At 44.1% G+C, this 14,104-nt stretch overlaps 2 protein-coding genes across 2 annotated transcripts in view; both read right to left on the reverse strand.

Moving 5' to 3' along the window:
• The window catches only part of LOC124157751, a 712,413-nt gene that overhangs the window by 598,664 nt on the left and 99,645 nt on the right, over positions 1-14,104 (reverse strand). The window lies entirely within an intron of this gene.
• LOC124157753 lies at positions 3,907-9,947 on the reverse strand. Its single transcript, XM_046532754.1, has 2 exons — positions 8,851-9,947; positions 3,907-4,235 (listed from the first exon to the last, which is right to left on the reverse strand). Exon 1 carries the CDS (start codon positions 9,801-9,803, stop codon positions 8,877-8,879), a length of 927 nt encoding a protein of 308 aa, XP_046388710.1. The 5' UTR covers positions 9,804-9,947; the 3' UTR covers positions 3,907-4,235; positions 8,851-8,876.

Here is a 14,104-nt window from a genome sequence, read left to right on the forward strand (position 1 = left end):
AGTAAATGTATAAATATTAATCAACATGTCCTCAAATCCATTACCACGATGATTTTTCGAGGAGTAAAAAACACAGATATACGATCCCTGGTGGAACCGCAGAGTATACACCTTAATCAAAAACGGCATTAGAATACCTCACAACATACCATCATTAAGTTTGAACAACAATAGACCGAAGGCAAACATCGGAAGATAAACAAATGAAGCCCCTTAACTGGAACGTGGTGAGGTTAAAAAAAAATAAACGGAGACATGGATCGATATTCAAAAACGAAATAATAGTTTCCAACCTGGATTGAAGTTAAATCACGTTAGAAGTGATAAAGAAAGGCGATGGAATGACAGTTGAGCTCCATTGACCACCACAGCATAAATAGTACAGTAGTAAGCAAGTATATAATGCGTTTATCACCCTCAAAGTCACACATATTTGGAGCAGATACAAACATGGCAATACAAAGAAACGAAATAGGAAATCGTGTAGTGCACAATCAACATGACCTGAAAGCCCCCGACCGACAACGGACAACGACTTCAAAAATAGCATAGTAAATTAACTAAAACATGAAATAATTAAAAGCAAACAACGATAAATAATCAATAACTAACATTCGACTATAAAAATAATATTGATTTTTCTGGCTGAAAGTTTTTTTTCCAAAACGATATCAAAAAGACCCCGATTAAAGTTGACAACGACACATAAAGACAGCTAGAGCTTGAGGTAAATTGAACTCCTAGCGAAGGACTACTGAACACGCGTAAGTTAGAAAGTAGCCCTCGTTTCATGAAATTCAACGCGGATAAATAGGGAGTCACTAATCAGGCCGCGTTTTTGGCGTGATGCCTTCAAAATAGATCAATAACCACGCTCATTGATGAGAATGTTGACGATGAGCAATGACGACTCATGTGCGGAAAATAAATCCCAAGAGGTTGGAGTAATTTCAAAGACAGCAACGTGCGCTCCTTTCTGGGGTATAGGCAAAAGCCTTAAAGATAAGAAAGGGAAATTTCCAAGATGGATTTGACGCGATAGGTGGGAAGGATTTTGTGGGACGTCAGCGACGAGATAAGGGTGAGGAGGTCAGTAAGGCGTTTGAAAATGAGCTTGGGGAAAGGATTTCTGCTTGAAGCGCTGGTCTAAAAATATAAATACAGAAAGGGGAAAGAGAGTGTTTGAATGGAAGCGAAAAGAAAGAGAGGGTGCATTTTTATACAGACTAAGCAAATAGAAGTAGGCGCTACATTCAAGGGTGAATGTACCCTTTCTCCTCTTCTATCGAGGAATACCATGGTTTCGTGTTAGATACAAATGAATTTAATTTCTCCAGCCCGTATTAAAAGGTCACGAGGCGGGTAGCTGTTCAGGTCACATTACTTGTAAGAAGACTTGAACGCAATGTTCATCATCATCACTTGTCAGCAATCCCAAGATTGGTTTGACGCAGCTCTCCAATCAAATCTCCCATCAGGTAATTTTTTCACACAGACTACGTATTTCTTCTCTTTCACATCCTTACTTATGTATATAATTTCGGAAAATGTTAAGAACAGAACGGTGGTAAGATGTTTCGTAAAAGTAGGATCCATACAAAGAAATGAACATTAGCCGCTCACAGCTTTCACGGGTGCGAGCAATATTTAAAACGAAACTGATCGAAAAGAAAGTAAAATCATAGCGATGAATAACGATATTGGAGGAGGAATTTCTACGGAACGGCACACGTTCATTATGAACTTAATGTTCTCAAATTACTATCGAAACCAGAATTTTTGGGAGACTAGTGTATTTTACAAGATACACAGGATCACATATTTGGTGCCTAAATATTTTTATACTTGCATTAATAGATTACAAATTAAGTTTAAAGAAAGATAGCGATACGAGATATTTTATGAAAACTGATTTTTGGCATTTTTTTCAAAATCTAGATTCATTTATGGAATAAACTTAACTAATATAGTTAATTGCAAATCTAGCATCAAAAATAGCATGGATTACACGGATAAATATGCAAATGACCCACTTGAAAAGACACATTTGTACATTACTATTACATCGTTACGTAAAACATACCATATTTTACCTACTCATTATTTCACTATGTGTTATACATATAAAAGACCAAATTCTAGAATCGACACTCACTGGTAAATTTTCAATTGCGTACACAATAAATAAACGCAATAGGTTCCCAAAGTGTGAGTAAGAGTTTTAAATGGGTTCTCCAGGGTGATTTGATAATATAAAGTATAAAATGAGCCTCTGAATAGCATTGGATAGATGAGAGTGAGGTCAGCAAGACATTTAAAAATAAGAAAGGATCTCTGCTTTGAGGGTGGTGAGAGTATAATTTTCTAAACATACCGTAAAAAAAATAAGGAATAATGACGAAGATAAAACGGAAGACAAGGCAGAAATATCGAAAGGACTTTCACCGGTCAATTCGTAATTCTTTTTTAATATAATATCAGAGGGTCAATAGGGTAACACGTATAAATTAGAATGTCCCAATATATATCAGAGGATGAAAAGGGCGAGGAGGTCAGCAAGAAGTTATTAAAATATGAGAGTGGAGAAAGGATCTCGGCTTTGAAAGCGGTGAGAGAAGAACTACCTAAAAATATAAAAATTAGAGAGAAAAATGACGGAGAAAGGTAAGAGAGGAGACGGGGAGGAGTCGATAGGGCTTGCAGTGCCAGGAGGCCCTCCGAAGGTCGCAAACATTCGTGACAGTGACTGCAGAGTATGCTAAGCGCCCCCCTTTTTTTCTTCCTGCGGTGCCGGCCATCGATCAGAGGAAAGGGAAATTAGGGGCATTTCCATGGTCACGAGCTAACGACGGGCTGGCTGGCTTCTTTCTACTCCACCCCACCTCTCCCGGAGGCCCTGATTTTTAGTCCAGAAAACCTTCTTTCCTTCCCTCTGATGAATTTCCACGCTCAATTTAAGTCCTCCCGTGGACAGGAATACATCCGGCTCGAGAATGAGACATCCTTCCACGCGTGAAAACGTTCATGTTTAACGGCGAAAACGACTCTCGTAAACTGGGAAACGGCGACAGTAAACACGCTAAGGCTTTCCGATAACCGCTCCCGAATGGGTGCCACAATAAGTGTCGTTAAAGCTCGTGAGTTGCCGTTCGGAACCAACGTAAAAAAAAGTCGAGTGCAAAGTTTCACTACACAGCGTAGGTACTCTGTTTACACGCTTACGGATTCACTATAAACCCATTTAGGGAATTCGCCACAACAGAAGCATTGAGAGCTCGAAGGGATGCCATTATTCTAAACGGGGCCAGACAGTTTCAGTTCCTATTCATCGCAATGAAGCTACTAAATATGTCCACTAGGCCATTTCAACACGGTGAATTTATGGGCAAAAAACGGATTTCACGTAAAATGAGATTATCGTATAATCAATTCAAATCCTTGAAACGACAGCTTAAGCCACTGCATCCGAAACGAAATCGCCAATTAGAGGTGATGATCTACACTATAAATAATGAGATGTTGGGGCTTGGTCAAAGAAACAATGCAATAAATGAGTCATCACATCATTACTAGTCTCTCCTAAAATAGCTACAATTTTTAGGTGCAAGAAATGAATACTTATATGAACGTAATCAACATGACATGAATGTTAGCACAAAAGCAGAAAATCAGTTTCAGAGAGACTTAAAATTCGAGTAACGGCAATAAATTCTTCACCCTGCAGTTCATTTCGTAGAGAGGTGTACCCACCATATGAAAAGAGCTTAAAATAAAGGCGGAATTCGTAATTTTTTCATTGTAAGGTTCAGTATATCGATAGCATCAGGGAAAGGCAGGATTAGTTTAAAGGAAAAACTCCATTACTCAAGCAGGTTTATTGGGCACATCCGCACTCTACAGCCGCCAAACACACTCTCCGCTCTTCGTGGACGCAACTCCGATGGCCGTTCTCATAGCACGCCTCTCCGCGTGATATCTCCTCTATCTTTTCACTCGCGGCCACCCAAGAGGCTGCCTTCTGCTGACGCTGCACGGTTCTCACGCATAAGGCGATGGGGAGTGGGGTACGTGACAGGAAGGGTGATAAGACGAGACGCAAACCGCCAATGCAGCGGCCCGTGGGCGGTGGGTGGCGAGAGGTGGAAAAAGGAGGTCACGTCCCATCTTCGTGATACTTACATCACCCTCCCTCCAAACAACATTTAATCCCCCGATTAAATGGGGATGGCCGGAAACTGAAAAAATGCTTAATAAGTGACAATATATACCAAAGAACCAAAAACATCCAAGCAATTGGGATTACCCACACGATACAAAAGAAAAAAAAATTAACACTCAGTAATGGTAAATCATGTCCCCAAAATAAAAGAAAAAACATAGCATTCAAGGAATAATGTTTACACAAAAATAAATTCTGAGAGACAATAAAAAATAAACGTGATCAAAACCATCGTGGAATAATAATTACACTTCTACCATTACACAAATCAACAAATTCAGTACTTCAACAATAACAGCACAAACCAAACTATGAAAGTACACTTCAAACGCCACCGTGAAAGAAAGAATTGGGAAGAAAACAAATCATTCAAATATTTCACGCGCCTTTCTCTTTCTCACTTCACTTCTCCTCACTTTCATTTACTCTACGCGATACACAATAAAAATTTCTTCACTTTTCTCAGGATCTCTGACAGCCACGAAAAAGCTCTTCGGGGCAAGGGGGTTGGGAAGGGCAAACAGTTTTATTTTAAATCAGTCACACACTCTGAACATTTCACGCTACAATCACTGGCCTTTGAATTACTTTTCTCGTCTCGGCCGTAAGTCGTAGACACGGGGACCACTCACACCCACTGGGACCTCGTCGGGGGGGGCAGGGGAGGGTAAGGGCGTCTTCTCGTCAATGACGTCTTCTCCAGCTGGCGGCGAGACGTCCTGCCGTCGCGGTCGAGGGCGGAGATGATATGGGGGTCTCCGCGGAAGTGCCGGCGTGTCGACCTTCGCAGGAATGCAGCCTATCTCACGCTCACCGCCCAGATGATGCCGCACTGTTTGTTGACACTCTTCTTCGCCGGCCGCCGAGTTAACACTCGATTCTTCGTTACACTCCGTATTCAAGTCTGGGCTTGATGCTTCCTCTCGAGAGACAGTGGACTCAGGGGGGGAAACTTGAGGGATTTCACCAACAATAGGGGTGGGGGAGGGCTCACTTTGGGAAGGGGGGGCTTCAATTCGCGTATTCGGCGATTCTTGAGGAGGACATGTGGAATTAGTCATATAAGGTAAATTTTTCCTTGGTCTTCCCCTCCCCCTTCTAAACACCTCAGGGCGGAAAATACAGTCAGCTTCTCGCTTTTGTTTTTTGCACGCTCGATCAGCACACGCAAACGGAATTTCGCCAATGCATTCCTCCCATTCACTATCAGATACGGCCTTTCTCGGTCTGCCACGCCGTCTTTCTCCGTGGGGTGGGGGAGGAATCGAAAGATGACTAGGGTGGGGTTTCACTCGATCCTTATGTACGATCACAGTCCTATGCTGAAGCTGCAATTTTAAATTGGAGGGGGAAAGTACTTCTATCACCCTATACGGTCCTTTCCAGGGGCTGTGAAACTTTCGCACTTTGCCCGGTTTAAGAACTGGGTCCGTCAAGTACACATACTCACCCGCGACATAATTTCTCCCCCTTTTAGTGTTTTTTAATCCTTTAGCTTGTTCCTCATGGGCTCTGCGATTATTCCGTTTACAATCTTTCCAAATCACTTGCAGTCTATTTTGTAGCTGGGACACAAAATCGTCCACGGAAACAGGGGCGTTTTTCACGCACTCAAAGGGGGTCTTTAGCCTTTCCCCGAATATCACTTCATGAGGGGAACGACGTACGCTTCTATGCCAGCTTGAATTGTATGCACAGACTGCATAACCTACCCATAAATCCCAGTCATTGTTTTTGCAATTAACATAGTGGGAGATGATCTGAGCTATTGTACGGTGTACTCTCTCGACCCTGCCGTTACATTGGGGGTGGAATGGGGAGGTTTGTAACTTCTCTATGCCCAACAACCGACACACATTCTGGAAGAGTTCCGAGGTAAAATTACTACCCTGATCGGAAAGTACTTTTTCCGGGACACCGAACTTAAGTATCCAATCGCGCACCAGAGTAACGGACACAGATTCCGCGGTTTGATCCCCCAAGGGCGCCATCACCAAATACCGTGAAAAATGATCTATGATGGATAATACGTAACGATTTCCGCGTTCCGTTTTTGGGAGCGGCCCCACGATGTCTAGTGCAATGAATTGGAATGGTCGGTCCGCCTCCGGCAGCGGCTGCAATGGCGCCTTTGTCTTCCCATATGGCGACCTACGTAGACATGACACGCACCCCCTGACGTAATCAGTACAGTCTTTCTTCCATCCCGGCCACCAATACCGACCGCCCACGCGATACTTCGTGGAATTTACACCCATGTGCCCAGCGAGCCTATGGTCATGACACTGCGTTAGTATTTGCCTCCTCAAACCAGCAGGAACAACTACTTTGTGCACCCCTTCCTCAATTCGACACAGCAAGCCATCCGCAAATTCAAACTTATTCTTCCCGATCCATCCGATGCACTCTGCGTCTGCTTCTTGCGCCTCCTTTAGATTCAGTTCCTCCTCTGCAGCGACTTTTCTTACCTTGCGGCTCAACCCATCGGCATTCCCATGCAATTTCCCCGGCTTATGACACACCTCGTAATCGTATTCCGACAATTTTAATGTCCAACGAATCAACCGGCTATTAGGATCCTTCAGACTAAATAACCATTTAAGAGCCGCATGATCAGTGATAATGTTAAATTTTCGCCCATATAAGTAACACCTGAAATACCCTACGGCCCAAACGACGGCGAGTAATTCTCGTTCAGTGGCAGAATAATTTTGCTCCGCTTGATTAAGCCTACGAGATGCAAAGGCGACGGGATGTTCTTCTCCACCAATCTCTTGTGATAACACGGCGCCGAGGGCGTGATTACTAGCATCGGTAGACAACGTGAACGGTTTCCGAAAATCAGGATATGCCAGCACAGGGGTGGAAGTTAGAGAGTATTTCAATTGACTCAAAGCAGCCTCGCATTCAGCGTCCCACTCGAATGCCCTCCCCTTTTTAAAAAGATTTGTGAGCGGCTTTGCAATCGACGCGAATCCCTTTACAAATCGCCGATAGTAGTTAGCCAGGCCGAGAAATGACTGCAGCTCTCGGACGTTCGTAGGTGTTGGAAAATCTCGCACCGCTTGAATTTTTTCTGATTCCGGTCGCACCCCTTCACCACTTATCACATGACCCAAATACTTCACGCTGCTTTCCGCAAAATTGCATTTCTCTATTTTTAACGACAACCCAGCGTCACTTAGCCGCTGGAAAACAGAGCGTAACCGGACAACATGATCATCCACCGTGTCACTGAATACGATAATATCGTCTAAATAGACGAGACAACGTTCCGGCTTAAGGCCTCTAAGTACGCCGTCCATCATCCGCTGAAAACTTCCCGGCGCGTTCCTAAGGCCGAAGGGCATGCGTTTATACTCATACAGGCCACTATCGACAATAAACGCGGTTTTCTCCTGCGAGTCTTTAGCCATGGGTATCTGGTGATAACCACTCGTCATATCCAAAGTAGTGAAATAGCGACACCCCCCTAAATAATCCAAAGTTTCTACTATGTTAGGTAGCGGGTACACGTCAGGAATTGTGACAGCATTAAGTGCCCTAAAGTCTACACAAAAACGGTACGCCGGCTTTCCATCGGTAGACTTTTTTGGAACAATAACAATTGGGCTCGCCCAAGGACTGGAACTAGGGGATATTACCCCAGTTTTTAACTGCTCTTGGACGAATTGTTCAACCAAGGGCTTCTGGTGAAAAGGAATCCGATACGGACGTCGGTATATTGGACGAGCGTCACCAGTAGGAATATGATGTTCGACGAGATTAGTAACAGGGATGGATTCCTTTTCACTAAATAGTCCCCGAAAACTTTCTATTAGTTCCTGAAGAGGTTTCCTTTCCGACTCTGATAGGTGTGCAAGTTTTTCCGTGAGATCCCACCCCGACTTGTCCTTCTCCGCGCGTCTAATTGCTCTTTCCGGAACTTCACTAATTTCCACACCGTTTGCCGCGGCAATCGTCGTACCTCGACGTATTCTAATTCCCTCGTCACTCCAATTAGACATCATTACTATTACCCGGTTTTCCTCATCCACCCTACTCAGGGTCCGGGCAACGGCGCACCCTTCCACTTCGATCAATCTGGGTTCTATCACAACCATTTCTGCGCCCCCTACCGCCGCGCGTGGTACAGTCACTAGAAACCTTTTTTCCGACCGCGGCGGTATGTACTCCTCATCTGAAAGAATTACCGCATGGTCCTTGTCCGTAGTGATCCGGAACGCACTAAATGTCTTTTCCGAACGATCATTCTCTACCCCATCAGCCCCGTGCAGCGGAATTACACGCCCGTCTAGTTTCATTGCCCTTTCTGGAAGGTTGATTACACATCCGTATTTACATAGAAAATCTAACCCCAAAATCCCTTCAAAACCGCCCAATGTTTCAACTACTTGCACATTGATTGGATAAACATAACCGCCTATTTCTAAAGACACCGGCTTCTCACCATAACTTTTCAGCACCCGCCCCGCGACGCCTCGGATGCGATATTGTGACGGCTTCATCCCGCTCCCTCTACACGATCCCCGCACTAATAATGACACTTGGGCCCCAGTGTCTAACAGAAACGAGCACATTTTCCCTTCAACCACCGCTCGCACGACTAAGTCCTTCACTCCCGCACTCACCTGGACGGCTGGAATCAGCACTTCCTTTACCAGGGGTCGGCGCCGGCGGGACGGTCGACCCCTTTGCCGTTTAAATTGGCCGCCCGGCTCGATGACCCCTTCCTGCACTCACGAGCAAAATGGCCCTCCACGCCGCAGCTGTAGCACTTCCCACGGCGTTGGCTGCGACACTCACGGGCGAAATGGCCAGTGCGCCCGCAATTGTAGCACTCACGAGCCGTCACCTGGAACGCTCGACGACTGGGCGATGGATTACGCGGCGTCCTCTCAGCCTCCCGGATTCTCACTGCCGTCGCGACGGCGGCGTCGAAACTCTCGGGCATAGCGAGTCGGCATAGCCTGCCCAATTCGCCCGAAAGGCCTCTCAAGAAGGCATCCAAGGCTCGCTGATCAGCCTCGTATCTCATTGCCTCCATCCGCTCCGGAGTTCCGCCGATTTCCGCCGTCCGCGCGTTGATCCGCCTGACTCGATCCGCGAACACTTCGATGTCCTCCTTCGGCTCCATGTGAATGACTGCTAAGAGCTCTCGGTAGAAACGAGCGGTCTTTTTCGAGTGATAGCGGTCGAGAATGATGTTCTTCCATGCCGAGTAAGTGGCCGCCGTCTTACATTCTAGTCTCGTGCGCTCGTACACCGCGGCTTCCCCACCCAGACGTAGCCGCGCGGCGGCGAGCGTTTCCCCATCGCTCCATCCGCTCAGGGACGCCACCTGCTGGACTCGCTCGAGGTAGGCACCGACGTCATCGCCGGGGCGACCATGGAAGGGTTCTATGGAATTTAGGAGGGTGAATTTTGCACTCGCGGGTGAAGCGACCTCCTGCCCTTCTCCCCTGGCGACGACGGCTCTCAAACGCTCGTTCTCAGCACCCAGCTGCTCAAGTTTGTCTGAAAAGTCGTCGATCACCCGTTGGAGGTCCACCTCTTGCCCGCCAAAACTAACCCGACTCGCCATCTCGCCTTAGGTCGTCTCGTGTACTGCCCCTTGATACATATCGATCCCCACTTCGGACACCAGATGTAAGGTTCAGTATATCGATAGCATCAGGGAAAGGCAGGATTAGTTTAAAGGAAAAACTCCATTACTCAAGCAGGTTTATTGGGCACATCCGCACTCTACAGCCGCCAAACACACTCTCCGCTCTTCGTGGACGCAACTCCGATGGCCGTTCTCATAGCACGCCTCTCCGCGTGATATCTCCTCTATCTTTTCACTCGCGGCCACCCAAGAGGCTGCCTTCTGCTGACGCTGCACGGTTCTCACGCATAAGGCGATGGGGAGTGGGGTACGTGACAGGAAGGGTGATAAGACGAGACGCAAACCGCCAATGCAGCGGCCCGTGGGCGGTGGGTGGCGAGAGGTGGAAAAAGGAGGTCACGTCCCATCTTCGTGATACTTACATCATCAATAAATATTTCGCCAATTAAGAACATTGTTGATCACTTTTATAAGACAAAAACTTTCAGTTTTTCATCAAAATTTTCGGTATAAAAAAGACGAAAACTACACGCAAAAGAGCATATTATAACCAAAATTACTTTAAAATAACTTAAACCACAAATATACTCTGATGGTAAAAAATGACTCGTGAAAACTGTCCATAAGTAATATTTACTTCGGGTAAATATAATAATCAACAAAAAGAAGAGGATGACGTACGACGATATTCACTATCCCAACTGTAATGAATGGTGGACAACGATATCATTACTCTTCATTTGTTCAGATTGACAATGTTAGAACACTATTACAACAGAAGTGAAAGGAAACTCGTCTTAAACAAACTTAAAGAAGTGGTCTAAATTCTTTCGCGAGTGGAACCTGGGCATTCTTCGTTTCAGTCCAGCACTGTTGGTTAAACCTTGAGGATTATTTATGCACGGGGCGGTTCATTTTGAAAGGATCAATAAACCATCTCTCGACTCGAGAATCCACGCTGCGCACGACCACCATCCTTGAGGATGGCCATAAATTCCATTTTGGCCACATGAAACCACAAAACGAAAAACCTTAACTGTGGAGAAACTTGCTCGAAAGAGCATCGCCTGAAAACTTCCGAAGGGAGACGACGAGAAAAAATTGCCGAGCGAAATTAATGAGCGCAGTCGCGATTCCGAGAGCTTCCCATTCATGACGAAAGGGCCCGGCTCGAAAAAGGGCCATTGATCGTGTTCGAGAGGGAAGGGGGGTGGGAGTTCCATACTCGAAGGTGAACTTAAAACGTCGGGCGAAGAAGGGTGCGTTCGTTGAGGGGGTGGGGGTTGCGTCGCGTGCGAGCAATGAAGCGAATAAAAGGGGGAGGGAGGGTGGAGGACTATTGGCCAATGAGGAAGCCGAGAGGGTTTACGCGTGGCACGAGGGACTCACTCTCTCAATGACGAAGAAAGTGAGACGACACACGCACACAACTTAAGGAAACCTGGGGGACGAATAACATTGTAGGTCGGGCCCTTTACTTGAAACACAAAAAGGGTTTTCCTTCATTAGCGAAAAAGTACCTTCGCATTACAATGCTTTTTATCATGATTAATTAATTAATTTAAATTATTATCGTGGGCCGTTTTGGCCCATGAGATATTTTACAAGAGCACAACAATTCAAGAAAAAGCATTTGACACATGGGTGTACCCAGAATCAAAACTGGGGGGGGGGGGGGCAAAACTAGCTGTGGTCGTTCAAGTTGTAACTTTTTTCCACAGAAAAGGTTAATGAAATCAAAATTTTAAGGCAATTATGACATCAATTCATTAGTTTTTATAATTATTTGCTTGAAAAAATAATGATTTTTATTTTAGCTCCATGTCTTATACTAATATCATTTTTCTTCAAAAGGAAACTTTTTTCATAACTTTTGTTTTGAACTAAATTTATTTTCGCGTCTAGGGGGTGGGGGAAGTTGGCCGCTGGGTACGTCCATGATTTGAAGAAGGTAGGGAGAAAAAAATAAACACGACAGCAAGGTTCACTAAATACAAAACGAATGAAAAAAACAAAGGAGGAGGAAAAAAACAAAATATAAACCCATACCAGCATATACATAAAATTCCATCCCAAATGCGGATATCAGGGTATCTAGCCACAAAAAATTTCCCTACATTTCATGATGCAACATGCTTGACCATATCAGTGCCATCATCGCGTAAAAAACTTCAAGACACTTGACTTATCTATATTATCAAAACTTATGTAATAACAACACAATCATAATCATTACTTCTAACATTTTTTTTAATTCAAAAGACATGTAAGAAGTAATGTTTCTTGACTGTTTGCCTTTTTTCATTATGTCTTATCTGTATTCCTATTTAAAATTTGTTCCATTCATTTGTTACTATTACTATGATATTTTTATTTTGAAGGTTTCCTTTATACGCTTGATGTGTCTATTTTATTTTAAGTACTAGTAATCAATGTACTACAACTATATAAAGGGTTTTCTATAAACACGTTAAATAAATATATTATTATTATCTTTGAAGGAAAGATACAAAAAACATACAGATTCAAATCGCCCAGGAAAAATACAACTATCTCATTAATTTTAATTTTATATCTGATGATGACACACATTTCTAAATAGATATCGTATGCACCAAGAACCTGATGACAACCTATAGATCTCAACATCTGAGAAAGTCGACTAACATATAGCTAAACCTGGAACAATGGAGGAAGGTTTCTCATGATTAGTTCTGGTAATCCGGTATCATAGGACGGAGTAGAGAACAAAAAGGTAACACGATGCGGCTTTGAAATTCCAAAAGTCCCGAGATGATGCGTGATAGGCTCATACATGCATTCCTTAAGTAGTCCTAAAATCTCCTGATAAATAAATTTTAATTTGATGCGTAGTTTTCCGCGGCGTTGTCTAGATGATGTCCCCATGCTTCTGGGTTTCACCGCGTGGATCGACCTGAAGACGCCAGTTTAAGCACCGGAGAAACTGTCGTCGCAAAGAAAATCCACGCGGCGAAGCCCATAAGCATGGAGACATCAATGAATTTTAATGATTAAATGAAACATTAATTTAAACATTTAAACTTAAAAAGAGGTCCTTTAGCTTACAGGTTATTGAACGTAGCTACTAAAAATTAGCATTTCTCGGAAAGAGAGAAAATTTTTCTGATATGAAATTTCGAGGACGACGAATCGACAATCCCTACAATAGGGTAGTTTCCTTCATCAAAGAAAACAAAAGGCATTGATGGCGATTCGTTACCCACCATTAGTGTATTCATAATACACAAATTATTTGGTTTTTGAAATACCGGTTTAGACGAATGGCAAGGGTCAAATTTTAACCTCATTTGAAAAAGGCCAGATTGGCGCCCATGCGATTCCACTCCACGTGACGTCACAGGGACCTAGTTTCTACACGAGAGGATAGGAGTTATGCATCGTCAGAGGCTACCAATGCATGCATGAGGCACAGAGCTCAGGGAAACATGTCTTAATAATCACCTATTAAAACTGGCTAAGGTCGGAAAGTTTTCTTCGCTTGATAAGGTATTAATAAACCTTTTTTAAGCCATGCGCTACCAGACAGGAAGGTACTCAGCTACCTGTTAGCATCCTGCGTCCTATCAGCGCTCAGAGCCTCGATCAAGGTCACTTCACATGGAGAGAGGGGGAACCAGAAATGCGTCGCACGGACTTTCCTACTTACGCGTCGCGTTTTTGCGCGCTTGAAATTTTTCACTTTTCATTTAATCGCGAAAAATAGATATCGTCATTTAAAAATCTAAAAGCGCGAAATACGTACTCCAGGAGTAATAATCTTTCTATTTAGGCAATAAAAAAATAATAGGAAACCACCCTATTAAAATAATGAGCTAACATGTACACTGATAAGTTCTAACTTGAAAGAAAATAATAAATTAATTTTAACTGTTACCCCTATTGACTGCTAAAAGCCTTGCGAGGGCAGCAAAATGTGTCCTTAATTAACTCATAAAAATACAACGCATAAATGTCCATTCTTCACTCCAGCGAGCAGGATGGTAATGCGAACAGGGGAAAAAGGGGGTGGGTGCAGGTGGTGTAGAACTCATACCTCCTGTCCGACGCAGTCTATCAGATAAGAGGGAAAAAACCTCTTCCCCCTCCTGAAAAAAATACTCGCTCTTCTTTCAGCACCCTCCCCGCTCCTTCCCAGACAACACTTCCGGCGCTGCAGACGAACTGCACACTTTAGGCGAGACACCGCCGCAAAAATACGAAACAAGGGGAGTGTCGTATACTAAAGGGTGGTGGTT

Source organism: Ischnura elegans, chromosome 4, assembly GCF_921293095.1.
Source record: "Ischnura elegans chromosome 4, ioIscEleg1.1, whole genome shotgun sequence".
In the NCBI taxonomy this organism is placed as follows: Eukaryota; Metazoa; Arthropoda; class Insecta; order Odonata; family Coenagrionidae; genus Ischnura; species Ischnura elegans.

Excerpts from the sequence above, each read along its gene's own strand:
- LOC124157753 (XM_046532754.1), bottom strand. The coding sequence starts at position 9,803 with ATGGCGAGTCGGGTTAGTTTTGGCGGGCAAGAGGTGGACCTCCAACGG.